The sequence below is a fragment of the Culex pipiens genome, chromosome 1 (assembly GCF_016801865.2).
Source record: "Culex pipiens pallens isolate TS chromosome 1, TS_CPP_V2, whole genome shotgun sequence".
NCBI lineage: Eukaryota > Metazoa > Arthropoda > Insecta > Diptera > Culicidae > Culex > Culex pipiens.
The window spans coordinates 56,235,029-56,251,861 of NC_068937.1; the positions used below are offsets into that span (position 1 = coordinate 56,235,029).

Sequence of the window (16,833 nt, forward strand, 5' to 3'; positions counted from 1 at the left end):
TTTTTTCAAAGATTAATTGTTTGTGTTTCTACTCTGAATCATAAATAATGAAATTCAATTTTTGAAGTTTTTTTTATTTGTTGTTTAGTTTCTGTATTTACAAAAAAATGTTTTTTTGCCTATGTTTAGATTTTTTTTTTTAATCCATTGAGATTTTTTTTTCGGTGGTTAATATTGACTGTTCTTATAGAAAGTTGTTTGTGTGAAATCATTCTTTAGATAAGAAATGCCTATTATTTGAGCATTCTGGAAAAGTCTGAAAAAAAAAGTCGGGAAAAAGTCGGGAATTTGAAAATGAAATTTTAGTGGTCACCCTGCAAATATAGTACTTGCTCATACATTACTAAACGCCAATCTCTCTTGTTACTTTCTGGCTGTGTGTTTCTAGGGCCGTTGCGCTCTCGATGTAGAGATCGCTCTTATCACCTTTCTCACCTCGGTAGGCCCACAATACCCCTGGTTTTAAGCCGCGATACTAATGCCCCTGACTAACTAAGATTTTGATTTGATTAAAGCCCGGCCCGCCCCCGCTTCTAAGCCTTTTCCTAAACAAAGTAACACCGAAACTAATCAAGTGTGTTGTTATGTGACTAATTACCCCTTTAGTAACAGTGGTGTTGATTGTTGGATTTTAAAAGCAAACTCTAATTGACTTAGTAACTGTACAACTTTTAAATTTTGTGATTTGCTAATCCAAAATATTTGCATGTAAAAAGGTATGATTTTGTATGAGCGTGTACTGAAATGTCAAATGGCAGCTACACGCTCGCAACAAACAGTACAAATTGCGGGTGAACGCTGTCTTTTGAATCTACAACAACACAATGTCGATGACGCTTGCTAACGCTCAAACGTTTCTTCCAGCACTGGAAGGTCTTTGCCCATGTGACGGAACTGTTCATCCTGGTGCCGGCGCTGCTCGGCCTCAAGGGCAACCTGGACATGTGCCTGGCGTCGCGCCTCTCGACCCAAGCAAACCTCGGCAACATGACCGGCTACCGGGAGATCGTCCACATGATCGTCGGGAACATCGCGCTCGTCCAGGTGCAGGCCACTGTGGCGGCCTTCATCGTGTCGGTCTTTGCGATAGGCGTCGGCGCCGCCATGAACGGACGGTTCCTGTTTGACCACGCGATGCTACTGACCGCGTCCAGCATGTTTACCGCAACGTCGTCCTGTTTTGTACTAGGTGAGTTGGGGCAGGATTTGTGACAGTTTGGGAGTTTTGCGTTGCCGCTAACACGGTTTGACGAAATCTAATTCAAAATCGAGTGCTGAGAACAAAGATTTGCCAACACGTGTTTACGGTGCCGTCGACAGCATTGCTTACCGTGTAGTTCGACAAACACCAATCTCTTCAGATAAGACGTTTGAACAAGTTCCGGGTAACAATTCTAGCAACTATTTATCTTTCCACAGACTTTGTATTAGTGGCTGTGATTTTACTGTCTAATAAGTTGAAAATGAATCCTGATAACCTGGCGACACCGCTGGCTGCATCGATCGGTGATGTGGTATCCATAAGTTTACTTTCCTTCATAGCATCACTGCTATTTGAACATCTAGGTGAGTTCTTCACTAGTCATTCCAAGACATCCGGATTCTAATCGCTTCTGCTTTTCTCTCTTCCGCAGACACTCACCTCTGGATAACATTTGTTGTGGTTACCTGTTATTTTATTCTGTTACCATTTTGGGTATTTTTAGTGATTAGAAATAAGTACACGAGGCCCGTATTGACAACTGGATGGGTTCCTGTACTGTCGGCACTCTTTATCAGTGGGTAAGTACTTCTACCACACAATCCCTCAATAAAGTAGCACACTCTAACCATACAATGTCTTCCCTCTCCGTTCCCTCAGATTGGGTGGTCTAGTGTTGGATACCGCAGTCGGCATCTTCAACGGTTTTGTCGTGTTCCAGCCGATCATCAACGGCATCGGTGGCAACCTGGTTTCGGTGCAGGCGAGCAAAATCTCCACCATGCTCCACCAGAGCTCGATCTTCGGCATCGTGCCGCCCCACGCGAAGATCTTCGAGGCACCGTGGAAGGCACTGTTCAAGGGAGGTGAGTGTACCGGTAGACTAGCTGAACTGACTGAAATTCCGTAATGTTGATTTCGGGAAAGAGTAGGGAAAAATATTAGAAACCGGAGTAAAACTGACAATATTTCAAAATATTTTCCACTGTTAAAGCTTGTATCAAAATTTCGCATTATCGAGTTTTTTTTTGTGGAGCTTAAAAAATATTTGCACTAGAAATCCACCTGAAAAATTAAGTTAAAGAAAAAGCCTTTATTTTACACGTTTGACTGCCTCACCAAATCCGTTCCTCTACATGTCCGCTACAGGCTCTAGGTTAAATCGAGTTGATATCTGGATGGACATTTTTTATTTGAGTTTGATTTTTTTCTTTTTTTTCTTCACTAAAATGCTCATAAGAAGCCATCCTTAAACCATGTGTTAACTCAACCCTCTACAACCCAACACCGCCTCTAGGTGGGCATCGATCTAAAAAAATCGTCAAAAATCAAAGAAGAACTCTTAAAATTTAAGAACATGTTAGGGTTAGAAACTGAAGCAAGAAAAACATAAAACAAGGGAAGTAAAGTCCTAAACACGGGAAAAATTAAAAACTTCGAAAAAATAATTTGGGCAGTAGAGGGTTAAGCGATAGGGGAGGGTTTGGCAATTGTTCACGCTCCATACAAAAAAGCTTTTTTTGTCCACGAAGGGGGTTTGGGTATTCAGAAAAACTTCCACGTGGATTATAACTCATTTCAGATGATTTAACCAATTGGTATGCTTCACCCTTCATTTTGTTTTATTTTTTGAGCCCCTTTCACATTCATTTTGAATGTTGAGATTTAATTAAAAATTGCCTGATACAATGAACATTGGATTCAGAAAATACTAAATTTCAAAGGTTTTCATAGAAAGTACCAAATTTTACGAATTTTATGTGCTCCGCGAAATCGAACAACATCATTTAGCAACATTCGTGTAATTTAGAGATGTTCATACTTCATATCATGGCCTCAGAAGTTAGCCTGACAATTTGAGCTCATTTAGTTAAGGTTTAGTGGGTCCAGTTTTGACCTGAAGTTTGGATGGAAAATTAATTTAGGCCGTTGCAAAAAAATCATATTTAGCATGTCTAGAATCGATAAAAAATATTTTCAATTTTTTGTGGGATTCCAATGTACAGGACCGCAAAAAAAAAGAAAAAAAAATGTTGCTGAGGGACATAAACTTTAAAAAATATTTGCAACGGTCTTACTATTGGGAATTTTCACTTTTACCATCTTCTTTAAGAAATTTTCCCAAAACGCTTTCAAATTTCCCTATACTCAAGTTTCTTAGAAATTCTGATCCGAGGAACAATGATCCCGAAAAGATACAGGTTAATTTTGTGAGCATGTTTAATTTATTACACAGTTTTCGAAAATCACGCATTTAAAAAAAAAGGCAACGCTTTGAAATGAATTTTGACCCACCGCAATTTACAATCCAAACTTGTTTGGGAGTGCGTCGCTTCCCTCAGGGAACTTGCTTGAATTTGAGGGCAACGAAATGGCTGATGAACTTGCCAGACAAGGCTCATCAAACATCTTTGTGGGTCCCGAGCCGTTCCTTGGAATCTCAAAGAGTGCCGTGAAGCAAGAAATAACTAATTGGGGACAGTCGCAAATCGCTTCAATCTGAGGCGAGATGCGAGGATTGAGAAAAGCTAAAACTTTTATCACTCCAAGTCCTTCAATTGCCAAGAAACTTCTTGGCTTAAACCGTAGGGAACTACGAACACTTGCACTGCCGTTCTACGCATAATTGTCCCATGTTCAAAAAAGTGCAACTGAGAAAAACGCGATTGAAATTTTTCTACCGATTTCTGTGTTTCTACGCATAATTGTCCCGTGGGTTCCTATTCGCCCTATGTAACCCTAATCGCCCCAGTTAGCAGTTTATCACCCTTAATTGTGATTCTGTTGCTTTACAATAGATAAACAAGACATAATGGTTAGTAAAACTAATGATTCCGTGTAAGAAAATACTTGGTGGGACAATTATGCGTAGAAGTTTAACGATGGGACAAACAGACTTGGTGTTGTTTTCAATGAGTTTACGAACAAAGTACCAGATTTTATGTGTTTTTCTTAAAGTACACATCAAACTAAACTTAAAAATGTCATAAAGTCAAAATCGTCCAAAACTGACATGGGACAATTATGCGTAGAACGGCAGTGCAGGGCTTCTAAAAGGACATAGTCCTGCCAGATATCACCTGCACAAAATCGGCAGGCCTAACAACCTCTGTCATTTTTGTTTAACTGAGCTGGAAAGCTCGGCACATTTGCTCTGCTTCTGCGGAGCACTTGTGTCTCGAAGGCTGCGGTCATTTGGATCGCACTTTCTTACGCCGTACGATGTATGGCACCATACCCATCCCAAGAAGGTCAGTTCATCGACTGTATCGCGCCGAATTGGGATAAACCATGTCTGCAAAATAACTCCTCGTCTTCCGATCCAATGGATACGAGAATTTCGTAGTATGGACAATAACCAGGGTACATCACAAAAGATAGCCTTCTCAGGTGGTCGCAGTGAACTTAACCCAAATACCCATTGGGTAATTGAGAAAAAACGCAACTTAAGGTCGGTATGAGCACACACTTCAACTTTTTTTTAAATCTGTTCTGAAGACATTACAATATATATATTCATCTATAGATATTAACAAAAAAAATTGAGACATTTGGTTGTATCATTGCCGAGATATATATATTTGAAGTTAGCAGTTTCAAAAAACAAGTGCCACGATATCTCAAGGCTGCCTTGACCAAATCGGCTCAAAATTTTGGTGAAACTCGTTCAACCATGACGAAGGCCAATTTTCAAAAAAAAATATTATAAAAAAGATAAAAAAAATATTTTTGTGTTTTTCATATTAAAAACCTTTGGTATTTAAAAAAAAAGCGAAATTTTGAAATAGGGCTTCGTCAGGCACACGGGATATGTCTTGAGAGTCTTCACCCCAAATTTCAGTCAATTTGGTCCATCCCATCTCGAGATATCGTGGCACCCGTAAATCAACTCGGTGTCTAGAGAAAAACTAACAGAAAGTTTGACAGTTCGCTTTGCGCATGGCAAAATTTTGAGCATAAATCGTTTCTTACTTAGTTTAATCATGAAATATCTTCATGAAACTTTCAGGAGTGATTAAAAATCACCTTTTCAGTGGATTTGATACATTTTCTATAATATGAAATTTAGTAATTTTCTACATGCATGTAGCCCCTTAAAAGATAGTATTTTTGTCAACTTAAATTTATAGAAAAATAAGAAATTTTCAAATATGGATTTTACACCTATTTACTTTTTTTGTTTTATAAGCCGAATCCAAATAATGTGTAAAGTTGTTTTTGATTGTAACATTTTTTTCTTAATCTTAGGCAATACCAACAACTTTGCTGAACCAAAACGATCAGAAAATGCAGCTTTTTGAATCTGAAAATAAAAACAGCAATTTGGATGAAAATAGAACCACATGTTTTTCCTGCCTACGGAATCCATTGGCATAGCAATGCTTTTTTGGGGTGTTTAAGACCATGTTTTGAGAATTTTCATTCACTTTTTGATCAAAATTATCCGTTGTGGATACTTAATCCACTCACTCAAAAATCTTGAAATAAACCACTTTATCGTTTCACGGAGAAAAAAGAGTTCCCAAAATCGTTAACAAGCGTTCATGAAAATGGGAACCTCGAACAAAGTGTTCAAATTCCATGGTACGATTTTGAAAAACGTACCATGAAATTTGAACACTTTGTTCGCGGTTCCTATTTTCATGAACGCTTGTTCACGATTTTGGGAACTCTTTTTTCTCCGTGTTACGTCCAAAAATTAGTCGTCCAACGGCAGTGATATAGAACCTTGATCAGGTATCGCACAAGACGGGAAATTTTGCTTCCAAACTAGACAAAGACAGGATAATTTAATTAACTTGATATTTTTCTGTTTTGTAAACAGTAGTCCTGGGCTCAATGCACATCAGCTCAATACGAAAAAGTTAAAAGCATAGGAATTACAACTAGTGCCAATTTGCAATCGCTGAAGAAGCTCTTTCCTGGCCCGGACCTCGATCTGGATACATTTTTCGGAAGAAATTCTTAGTGACTCGTTATGGCGCCAAATTGGCCTCAACTTTATTGGAGATTGTTTTTCCTCGCAGAAGTGTGATCAAACAGCTGAATCAAAATTTTCTCGTTTAAATTTTTTGTAAAAAACATCAGCTTTCTGAATTTTTACTCGATTTTGAGAATGCCTAACTAGAAATTGCTTATTTACCTGTTTCAACGCATACAACGCAAAATTCCAATGTTGGATTGTAAGTGTGTCCTTTTTGAAATAATCTTCAAAAATTGATTGCTAGAAGATTGTTACAATGAATAGTCTTTTGAAAGGCCACGACTAAAATTTCAAAAGCAAACCTCTTTCTTTGCAATACTTTTATTTAATAATCGTTGTGCTTAATCTCGCCAACTTTTCTTCTCTCTACTTCCAGTTCCGTACGCCAAAACCGCTCGAATTCTGATCCTCATGTCAATTCCCGGACAGGTGCTATTCATCTACGTCGCCGACTACATTCATATGTCCGAATCTACGATTGGTGCTCCGTTCGTGCTTTCCTACCTGTTGGTCAGCTTGATTCAGGTTGGTGTTCGCGGGAGTATTCCTCGTCTTCGATCGCTAATTTCATCTTATCTTCCAGATCATGCTACTGCTGTACATCGCCCACGTGATCATCCACGCCATGTGGAAGTGGAAGATCGATCCGGACAACTCGGCCATCCCGTACCTAACGGCGCTGGGCGATCTGCTTGGGTCGAGCCTGCTGGCGCTCGCGTTCCTGTTCATCCAGTCGATCGGTCACCCGTACGGGGGACCCATGGTAGACCCGGCCGGGGTGACCGCCATGCCGAACAGCTCGTTCATTGCTGCCGACGGCGACGCGGGCAATAATTTCGGTATTTATTAGTTTGTCCCTTCCTCCCTCCAACCTCCTTGTCCCTTTTCCACCCTTATATTGTTCTCTTCAACGCAAAACCAAATGTCCGATGCAAGAAAAATATTGTGTATAATAGTGTGTAAGCTGATAATTGAAGCCCTCGCGTCCCCTCCTTACTTGCCATGTCCAAACCCCCTCCCTCTAATGTCCTTGACCTGCTACTACCACTAGAACTAAACTATTGCTCGTTTTTTTGTATATTTATACTTACTTTGTAATAACAGTATTGAAAACTCCTTATTTTTATACGTAAGTTTCGACTTTTCTTTTCCCCCTTCAATAAAACCTACAAAATCCTTCTCGTTCAATTCAGAGAGATCGCATTGCTGAAAATCAGCAACGTTGCTCAACCCGTCATCAAATTAATTTATTTCAACAAAAAGTTTGCATTAAGTCTCCCTCCAAGAAAAAAAAAGAAGCTCTCTAGCTGTTTATCCACAGAGTCAAAATCGTTTCGTCAAAACAACACAAACTTGCAAACGTAACAAACGCATTTTGTTTCATCCGATTTGTTTCGTTACACGCGAATGAAACAGTGAGTTGCTCATGAAATAAGTACTAACATTAGACACTAACGGGAAACTTGTGATTGATTTGCAAACTTTATTGAACGAGAAAAGATAAAGAGAGAAAAAAAGGAGGCAGCATTACAAAACATGAAACTACACTTTACAGTGCACTAGTTAAGCCTAATTTCCGTGGATCGATTAAGGTTAATTAAATCAATTGTAAATATGTCACACACAAACAAGTTCATTACTTAATTGAAGGCAAAATGAAGTAATCATAATACGTTTCAATTATTGAAATAAACCATATGAGTAAGAGAAGGGAAAATTAAATACAATAATGACAAGAATGACTACTTTTAAGCAACACATAATTTAAACTAATAAATTTGAGAAACGAGATCGCATGGAAAACGAAACCCTCTGCATCTATGCGTTTTACTGACTATGTGCAGATTTAAAGGTCATTGCAACAGTGTGTAAATATCTAGAAAATTGTTTCTTTTATTATTTTTTTTTTTTTTTCAAAGTTGTCACCAATATTTTAAAGCCCTCTACCGTTTATTTTCTGCGCACTTTAAACTTATTGATAACCAACTTCTACATGCTTAAATCACAGACAAACAAGCGTAAATCATTGAACATAATTATTTGAATAACTTCGATCAAGTCAACTAGATGTGCGCGTTTCAATGAACTATGGTGAATTCATCAATACCGTGGTGAGTTTTCAAACATTCAAATTGTCCGTTGAAAATTTTAACGATGGATTTAAAAAAATACATTTGTTTGCCTGTGTTTTATTTCTCTCTTTTAAAATGTTGGGCGCAAACTGCCCCAAAGACACCGCAATATTTTCCAATTTCCTTTTTGACACACACACACTCTGTAGTCTTCTCACCTTTCGCTACTTTTCCTTTTTTTCTTATTTTTATTCACAGCTCCACAACTGGCCTAAGTATCTTCTCTCTGTTCTGTTTGGTTTGTTTCCGTTGTGCTCCCACCACACTTCCTCCCGAACGTTTGTTTTCCTCTTCCTCCTCCCATCCATTGAGGTTAGTTTTCGCGCACAAAAAAAAACACCGATTTCCTCTCACATACCCTCGCCAAGGAGGCGTGCCCGTAAGCAGAAACGTTGGTGCGGTTGGGGTTTAGAAGGTTCAGTTTTAATCGTGTTACAAATGTATGTCGCAGACAAACAGACGATTTTTTCAAAAGATCTAATAAATCGTAGTACCACTCCGAGCCGCTTTTGACAGTGTTGGCGCAGCTATCAATTTGAGTTCAATAGACAGTCAATATGCGCTAGTGAGCAACACAAATTTCAACAATTCATGTCTGGTTGTCTGTGTACTGCACCAAATACAAGTGCGTTTTTAATTAGTTGAAATATGATTGATTTACAGTTTTGTTGGAACTAGTCCACCGACAGAGGAATGTGTTTTTAAACCGTTTTAGCAAAACAATGCGATGGCAGCTTAACTTTAAGTACTTTTTCTTCAAAACTTTTTTTCTTAGAAAATTAAAAAAAATCATGCAATCGGCAGTATTAACATTGGAGCCAATAACAAACATACACAGACTTGAATCGATGTTTTCGGAATCAACCCAAAAGAGAACTTGTTTCGAATTAGATGAAAAGACAAGATTTGTAGTGCCTATCAAACTTCCTCTGAAACAAGCAAAGAGCAAACAGCTGACAAGAAAAGAAAATAACACTAGAGAGAACCATACAATCATCACGTAGACTATCACGACCAGACCCTTGCCTTTTCCCTGAATCGCTGCAAAAATCAAATTCTGACACAGTTTGCAAAGTGATTTGTTTTAGCAAAAAAAAAACTCAGAAAATTTTAACCATGATTTGTAACACAGATGAGACAATAAAATAAACCAAATGATTTAATTTCAGCTAAACACAAAACAAAACTAACACTGACTACAAAATTTTAACCAACACAGATAAAAAGACACGCAAATTGCAGCAAAGCACGAAGCAACTGACAGAAGTAGGATTTAACAAATAACCTAACAGAAATGAATGTGATACTAAATAAAGAAAAAAAAAAGAAACTGAAGCGAAAAGACGTTGAGAGGTAACATAGAGAAAAAAAAATAACTAAAACTCGTACGGGAAGAGAGAGTGAGTGCCAGTCGACGCGTGTGCAGAGCCGAATATCAGGAACGAGAATGAGAGCAGGAAGCAAGTCTTATATTTTCAGGACTATTTTGTCTGAGAGAACGCGAAAACAGGAGGGAGAAGTTGTAGACAGAGCGAAGCTGGCAACACTGCGTTGCGCAGGTGAAATTGTTAGATGAGAGAGGCAAACATGCAATAATATAATCTCAAACGGAACATAAAGTAAAAGTGAAACGAACTAACAACAACTACATAAAACAACTGAACAATTTATCCTTGAATGACGAGAGTCGTGGTGAAGGAAACCAGAACAGAAACAAGCTGTATGTACCCCCCAAATACATGTCATAGAGGGCGATATTTAGGTGATTCCTAGTGAAAAGACATCAAAATTATAACTATCAGACAAAACAAAGATCCCTTAAATCTGGAAACCCTTAAGCTATCATCCAAGAACAAATGTCATTCAGAATGTTTAGTAACAGTGAACTACGTGAATAAAAACAACACACAGTAATGGCAAACTGGCAGAAATGTTATAGAAAACATGAGAATAAACTTGTTGCATTTGAGAAAACCGAAAGGTTTTGTGTTTTAATTATAGTGAAAGAAATTTCTTGGCAAGAGGGAAAAGTTACAAGTCATTTTATCTTAAAAAAAGGTGCAGGTGGTTATATTCTACATTACCAATATGACAAAGAACTTTGTTCAAAACTCCTAAAAAAATATTTTATTTTATTTTATATTTTTAAATCATTGCCTATTTATTTAATCCTAAATTATTTATTCCAAATAAATGTTTTCAATCTTTGGCACCTCTGTGGAAATAAATTGCCAAAACACGAAAATATTGCCAAAACAATTACGGTTCGGAAAATGTCCCCCCGGGAGGACCTACCAGAGGAAACCGGTCACTCTAGGTAGTGACCACCACAATCAAAATGTCCTGTCCTGTATCAACCATGAATTTTGATACCCATATTGCCCCAAGTCGTATGGTTCGATTAATGTCCCACCGGTAGAACCTTCCCCAGGGCACTGGCCACTCTGGGTGTGGCCAATATCCTATAAATGTGGTCCCAACCCCATTGCCCCAAATCATTCTGGTTGTTCGGTGACCGTCCTAACAATCTTCATTAGAACAGAATTCCTCCCAATTTAGTGCACAAACTGTGTCTTTCAATGTGTGCGTGTGTGTGTGTGAGCAATAAAATTACCACCGTGGATCCGTCTTTGATGAAACCACGGTAGGCACTGAATTTTTTTGAGGCTAAGTGCTAGCTTAAATAGTTCGCATGAAATGTGGCAACAGAGGTGCAACATTCTCGCGTGACAGTTCCACGAAAGCAGGAGACAAGGCAAGATCTGCTAAGTGCTCTCAGCCAATCAGCAGCCGGGATTTTTCCTGCATTCATTTTTTATTTTCATCTTAACTTTTGAATACTTTAACAAAGTTTTATCAACTTTGTGAGGTACTCTACTTGCAATTTAAGACTTCCCCTTTCGTTTGACCGAGCCACGTAGCCCAGTGGTAACGCTTCCGTCTCCTAAGCGGTAGATCGGGGTTCAAATCCCGGCTCGGACCAACACAACTGGTGATCTTTTCCCTTCTGGAATCGATTGCTTAGTAAAGGGAAGGTAGTGTATCTTCACAAACTGGACCTTGTCACGACACCTTAGGGAGGCGACCTATGGAATGTTAACATTAACCTTAACATGTTAACATTAAGTTGAGAATGAAACTGCCACTGAATCCGCTTTGTAAATGCCGGCCCCGATACTCTTCAAGGGTGTTCCCCTCAGGAACTGGGAAAGATTTACTTTTTTACTTTCGTTTGGTGGATAAAGCATGCAGATTGCTTGAATTTGGTGGAAGATATAAGACAATTACACAAATCGTTACACTTTCACTTCGCGAAATTTTGGATTGACATCCGTAGACAGTGCCCTTAGGACAAAGTTCTGTGTGTGTGTGTGTGTGTGCAACCAACCAAACGGGACCACGCGGTCGCTTCTTACAAATTGAGTTGTTTCCATGTAATTTTAGATCTACATTCTATACATGCAAATAACTCGCATAGGCATTTGGAAAGTGTTAGCTCTGCCGAGCTTCGGTGACCCATTTCTACGCTGGCTAGCCGAGCGCGAGGTACTTCAGCTTTGTCGACAAGCCCCGCCCTGAAGAACGTTTGGACCAATCGGATTCAAACGTTATTTAGAACTTCCGAACCCTTGTCAAATGGACAAGGACCCAGCGCGTATATACTGCCGTTTTACGGCGATATGATGTATACGCCATTTTGGACATTTTCAATTTTATTGTACAGTCTGATAAAGAATCTTAAAAGCTATCTCCTGACGAAAGAATTTTTCAAAAAACTGCTCTGGGCCCATTTTATTAAGCAAACAAACAATGATGTATACGCCAATTTTACTCATCATGATGTATGTATACATTGAGAATTGATAGAAGTCAAATTCAATACTGTTTGAATGTTGATAAGAGGTTTTGGGACTAAATTAAGACTGGGCCATATTTTATTACATTATTTCGATTTAATTCTTAAGGGGACGTCCATAAGGCATCATCCATAAAGTACGTCGCGTTCTGAGGGAAGAGGGGGGTTCTGAGAAAGCGTGACCTTGCGTGTTAAAAGCATAGGGAAATCGTGACAAAGGGGGGTGGAGTAAATTTTGGCTGATTTTAATGTGACGTACTTAATGGATGACACCTTATCCACATCCACGTAGACACTTTTTTGAAAATTCTAGACCCGCCCACCTTCCTTGCTGACAATTGTTCATGCAAAAATGTGTTTATGGAGCATAGACAATCGCTAAGGGAGTGTTCTTTTATTACGTAACGCAAAAAATCGGATTTTTAGACCCCCCCCCCCTCGTAACAAAATTTCGATACAAATTTTAAAAATTTTGTGTGGAGCGTAGCACGGCCTCCGACCCCCCTCCCCCCAACTGCGTTACGTAATAAAAGAACGCTCCCTAATACCTCCTCCCCTTAAAGTATCCACGGGGACAATGCATTACGGGATCCACTCAGCTATCAAAATATCTGGCACAAAAAATAAAGCCAGCTTTGATCGCTTTGATCGAGCAATGTATACATACATCATTGGGCAGGAAAAGTAGTGATTTTTTATTGCTATTTTTTCGGCCAAATGATGTTTGTGGTTTAAAATCGTAGAGAATAGGAAAAAACACGAAATTTTTTAGGGGCCGCATTTTTATTGTACTTTTTAACAGTTTCTACAGAGCAGACCTCAAATTAGTCATTTTAAATTAAAAAAATGAACAAAAACAGAAAATCGTGTCTACAGCAAAATCACCTCAATGGCGTATACATCATATCGCCGTAAAACGGCAGTATAGTTGAAGGTGGTAACAGTATTCCTAATTCCAGTCATAGCTCACCAAGTCGCGATGGCCTAGTGGTTAGCATTTTTGCTTACCAATCCAAACGACGGGGGATCGAACCCCGACTCGAGCGACTTTGGTTTTTCGTTCATGTGCAGAGTTTCAAGATTTATATTTCCTATACTTTCTCGTTGGGAGCAGATGGAAATCGAACCCAGGATCATTCGCTTACAAAGCGAACACCGAACCAGTCAGCCACGGCCGCTCCTTCAGTGCCCTTAGGACAAAGTTCTTTGTCAAAAATGTTTCAATTGAAATAAATGTAGTTTCAATACAATTTTATTCTTGATTTTATTGGTGAATAATCTAGCAACAATAAGTTCTTTTTCAGTTATATTTGTAGAGTATTACTTGAGCAATTCTTTACGAAGTTGACCGATTTTGACCATTTTTAGTTTTGTATTTTTTATTTGGCTCAAACTTTGTAGGGGATTTCCCTGTCACCAAAAAAGCCATTTTGTATCATTGGTTCACCCATACAAATGAAAATTACGGTGATATCCGGTAGAAAAGGTGATAGTCAGGGCCCCGGCGATGGCCTGATATGAGCCACCGAACAACATTGGCAATATGACGTCGTTTGTTTACAAACATAAGATTGATTGTGGACGAACCGAAAAATTTACTTTTTTGTAAAAAAAAATCTATAATTATTGTGCAATAACATTAGGTCTTACAAAACAAACAACATTTTGTTAAATTCTAGACCAGAATTTGCTTTATTATTATTTTTCAATTTTAACCACTTTTATCGCGATTCTGATCAAAATTGCACAGCAAATCATCGTGCCTTTAGTGTATCTTTAGCTAGGTGATGAATAGAGAGAATGCGTAACGTGATTTTCGAATGATCCCACTTTGTTTACATCTACAAAGTAGGAGGCTGTTAAAGCACAAGCATGATTTTTTTATTATTGTTAAATGGGCTGTTTTATAATCAGTAGTATGCGTTTTATTTTGTCTAATTTTTGACATTTTTTGCTGGAATATTGTGTGTGTCACTACCTGTTCAACTTTCGTTGGGTTTGGTCGTCTTTCGAGCTAGCTTAGCGCGTTTTTGGCGGTGTTTTGTTAACTTTCGCCGACGGCCATGGCGGCGGCCGCGACGGTGGAGAGTGAGTGGACGGAGCACAGGGCTGAGAATGGAAAGACGTTCTACTGGAACGCGGCCTTGAGGAAAAGTGTGCGGACGGGTTTCAACCCAAGACGCAGGCGGCGACGGGCATGGAGGTGGAAGACTCCGAAGGAGGAGGAGAGGACGGGGACGAATTTCGTCCCGTGGTCAAGGTTCGCCGCAGGAAGGCTAAGGAGGAGATCAACGTCGGCGATGGCAGCAGCAGCAGAAAAAACCATCCCCGTGGTACCAGCAACCGGCAAGTCGGCCGGAGAGAAGAAGCAGCCGCCGCTGGTGGTGAAAGAAACGAGTTTCGCCCGCCTTGCGAAGGTGATGGCGACATGTGATGTCCAGCCGGAACACAAATTGACGCGGTACGGCACCAAAATTACGTGCTTCTCGAGCGACGACTTCGACACGGTGCAAGCCCACCTGAAGAAGAACAAGGTGCAGTTCTACACGCATGGAAAGCGCAGTGCGAGACCGCACCGGGTAGTAATGCGAGGTCTCCCGAACGTGGAACCGGATTACATCAAGGAGCTGCTCAAGACGGAACATCAGCTGGACGTCTTGGCAGTACACGCCATCAGGCGGAAGCAGCAGCTTCCCGCCATCGATGAGACGCCTTTCATCGTGCTCTTCCCCAAGGGGCACACCAGTCTGAAAGAGTTGAGTAGCAAGGTAAAGAAAGTGGGACCAGTCGTCGTCCGGTGGGTGGCCTACCGGAACAAAGAACCGCACGTGACCCAGTGCAAGAACTGCTTGCAGTTTGGTCACGGAACCAGTAACTGCCATCTCAAGCCCAGGTGCAGCAGCTGTGGGGGTGAACACAGCACGGAAAAGTGCAAAGCAGAAGAAACGGAAGCCAAGAAGTGTGTCAACTGCTCTGGATCTCACGAGGGTCTGGACCGCAGCTGTCCCAAACGTGCGCAGTTCATCCAGTCGAGGCAGCAGGCGTCCACGCCGAAGCCGCCAGCATGGAAGAAGAACAAACAGACTCCGGCAGGAGCTGCGTTCACCGCGGCGGATTTTCCTCCGCTACCTGGAACGGTGCCGTCCGTTGAACCGGAAAATAAACATCCTCGTCCCGCAGGAAGAAGTCGAGAAGATACTGGCGCCGGCGCCGGTGCAACCCCGAAGGAGCAACAAGGCGAACGGAAGCTGTACAGCGAGTCGGAGCTGTGGACCATTTACCGAGAATACAGAGCTCGCTTGAGCCAGTGCAAGACACCCGAGGAACAGATTGATGTGATCGCACACTTGCTGACACATGGCACGAGCAAATGATCATCTAATTCAGTTACGGTTTTTTTTCTTTTCTTTTATTATTTTTTGTACTATTGATCCTCGGTCCTAACCTGGTCACAGCACCTAAAAGGACCTATTAAATAAGTTATGAACAAAAAAAAAATATTGTGTGTGTTTTCAAGTTTCGATAGGTTAGAAGAGGTTTTTCTTTTTTACGGGTGACGAAGAACTGCGGCAAGAGTGTCATTCTGCGATTTCGCAGATAAATTCACTTGTTCTAGCGAAGCTGATCCAACAAAAAGAGAAAAATGTCACTAAACTAATAGGTTTTCAAATGGATTCAAACTATAAAGACAGCTTCTGGATAGATACAACCGCATCGACTCCATAATTAACTTCCATTCATAATTATAAAAAATGAAGATCGCTCCTTTAGGTGTCTTAAATTTTTTTGACTTCAACTCCATTTTCCAAAAGCCTCACAATTTTTATTCTTGCAGAAAAAATTAATTATCGATAACAATACTCTCTACTCTTGGCGAACAGTAAATTGGTTCCACTTTGACAGTTCAAAATTGATGCCGTTTTGGGAACCACTATTCAGCACCCAGATCTTTAGTTTCCACATCGATTCGCTGTAGATTCGTGTTTAAATTTTGAAATTTAACATAAATTAAAATAAGTTGCAAAATTCCCAACTTCAGCCATGAGCAACAATTTCCACATCACCCGTGCAGGAAACCGATTCATGCGTTCCAAACTGTCAAAATTCCAAAACGTCATTGCCAATCTTCGGTTCGCTGCTTTTGTTCGTGTTTGAAGTTTCGGGCCGAGACTCTGGTGATAGTCAAATCAATCATCACGGTCAAAGGAATCATCACGGTCAGAATTCTCCAGCAGCAGAAACTTATCAGCAGATGGCAATCTGCATTTGGTACACTGCCACGGACAACGGGTGGGTCCATCGTCAACGTCGGCTGTATCAAGTTTGGCAATGGAGGTTTAGCGAATTGCACTTGGAATTGCAAGTTTAACAAATCGGACAACTCCCGAAATTCAAATGAAGCCAAATACAGCCATTCCACGTCAAACAGGAAGTCTCCAAATCAAAAGTGCTCCGATTTGGCTCAAATTTGGAGTGGGGGTTCTTTGGCCCAAATAATTAGACCCGTATTTTTTTGTTTGGCGATTAGGGTGGTCCTATCCGAAATAGGGTGATCCAAAAAATTGCGTTTTTCGTCGATTTTCGCCAGGGATGGTATTTACTCGTTTCCTCGCCGATGGCGAGGGCTTTTAGATATCGTCCCTCGCTTAAATCATCAAAT

The 16,833-nt window shown here is 40.1% G+C and overlaps 1 protein-coding gene across 6 annotated transcripts in view; it reads left to right on the forward strand.

Annotated features, from left to right (window-relative positions):
- LOC120417786 (solute carrier family 41 member 1-like) overlaps nt 1-10,297 on the forward strand; it is a 79,689-nt gene extending 69,392 nt beyond the window's left edge. For 4 of the 6 annotated variants that reach the window (XM_039579950.2, XM_039579948.2, XM_039579953.2 and 1 more), the window contains 8 exons: nt 389-439; nt 865-1,189; nt 1,420-1,566; nt 1,635-1,782; nt 1,862-2,067; nt 6,562-6,710; nt 6,769-7,024; nt 8,516-10,297. In XM_039579950.2, the coding sequence (XP_039435884.1) occupies nt 389-439; nt 865-1,189; nt 1,420-1,566; nt 1,635-1,782; nt 1,862-2,067; nt 6,562-6,710; nt 6,769-7,024; nt 8,516-8,532 (1,299 nt within the window). In that variant the 3' untranslated portion in view covers nt 8,533-10,297. Of the gene's footprint in view, nt 1-388; nt 440-864; nt 1,190-1,419; nt 1,567-1,634; nt 1,783-1,861; nt 2,068-6,561; nt 6,711-6,768; nt 8,003-8,515 lie in introns of those variants that run through there. The other 2 variants (XM_039579951.2, XM_039579952.2) reach the window with 2 other exon arrangements.
- Nucleotides 10,298-16,833: the final 6,536 nt, after the last annotated feature.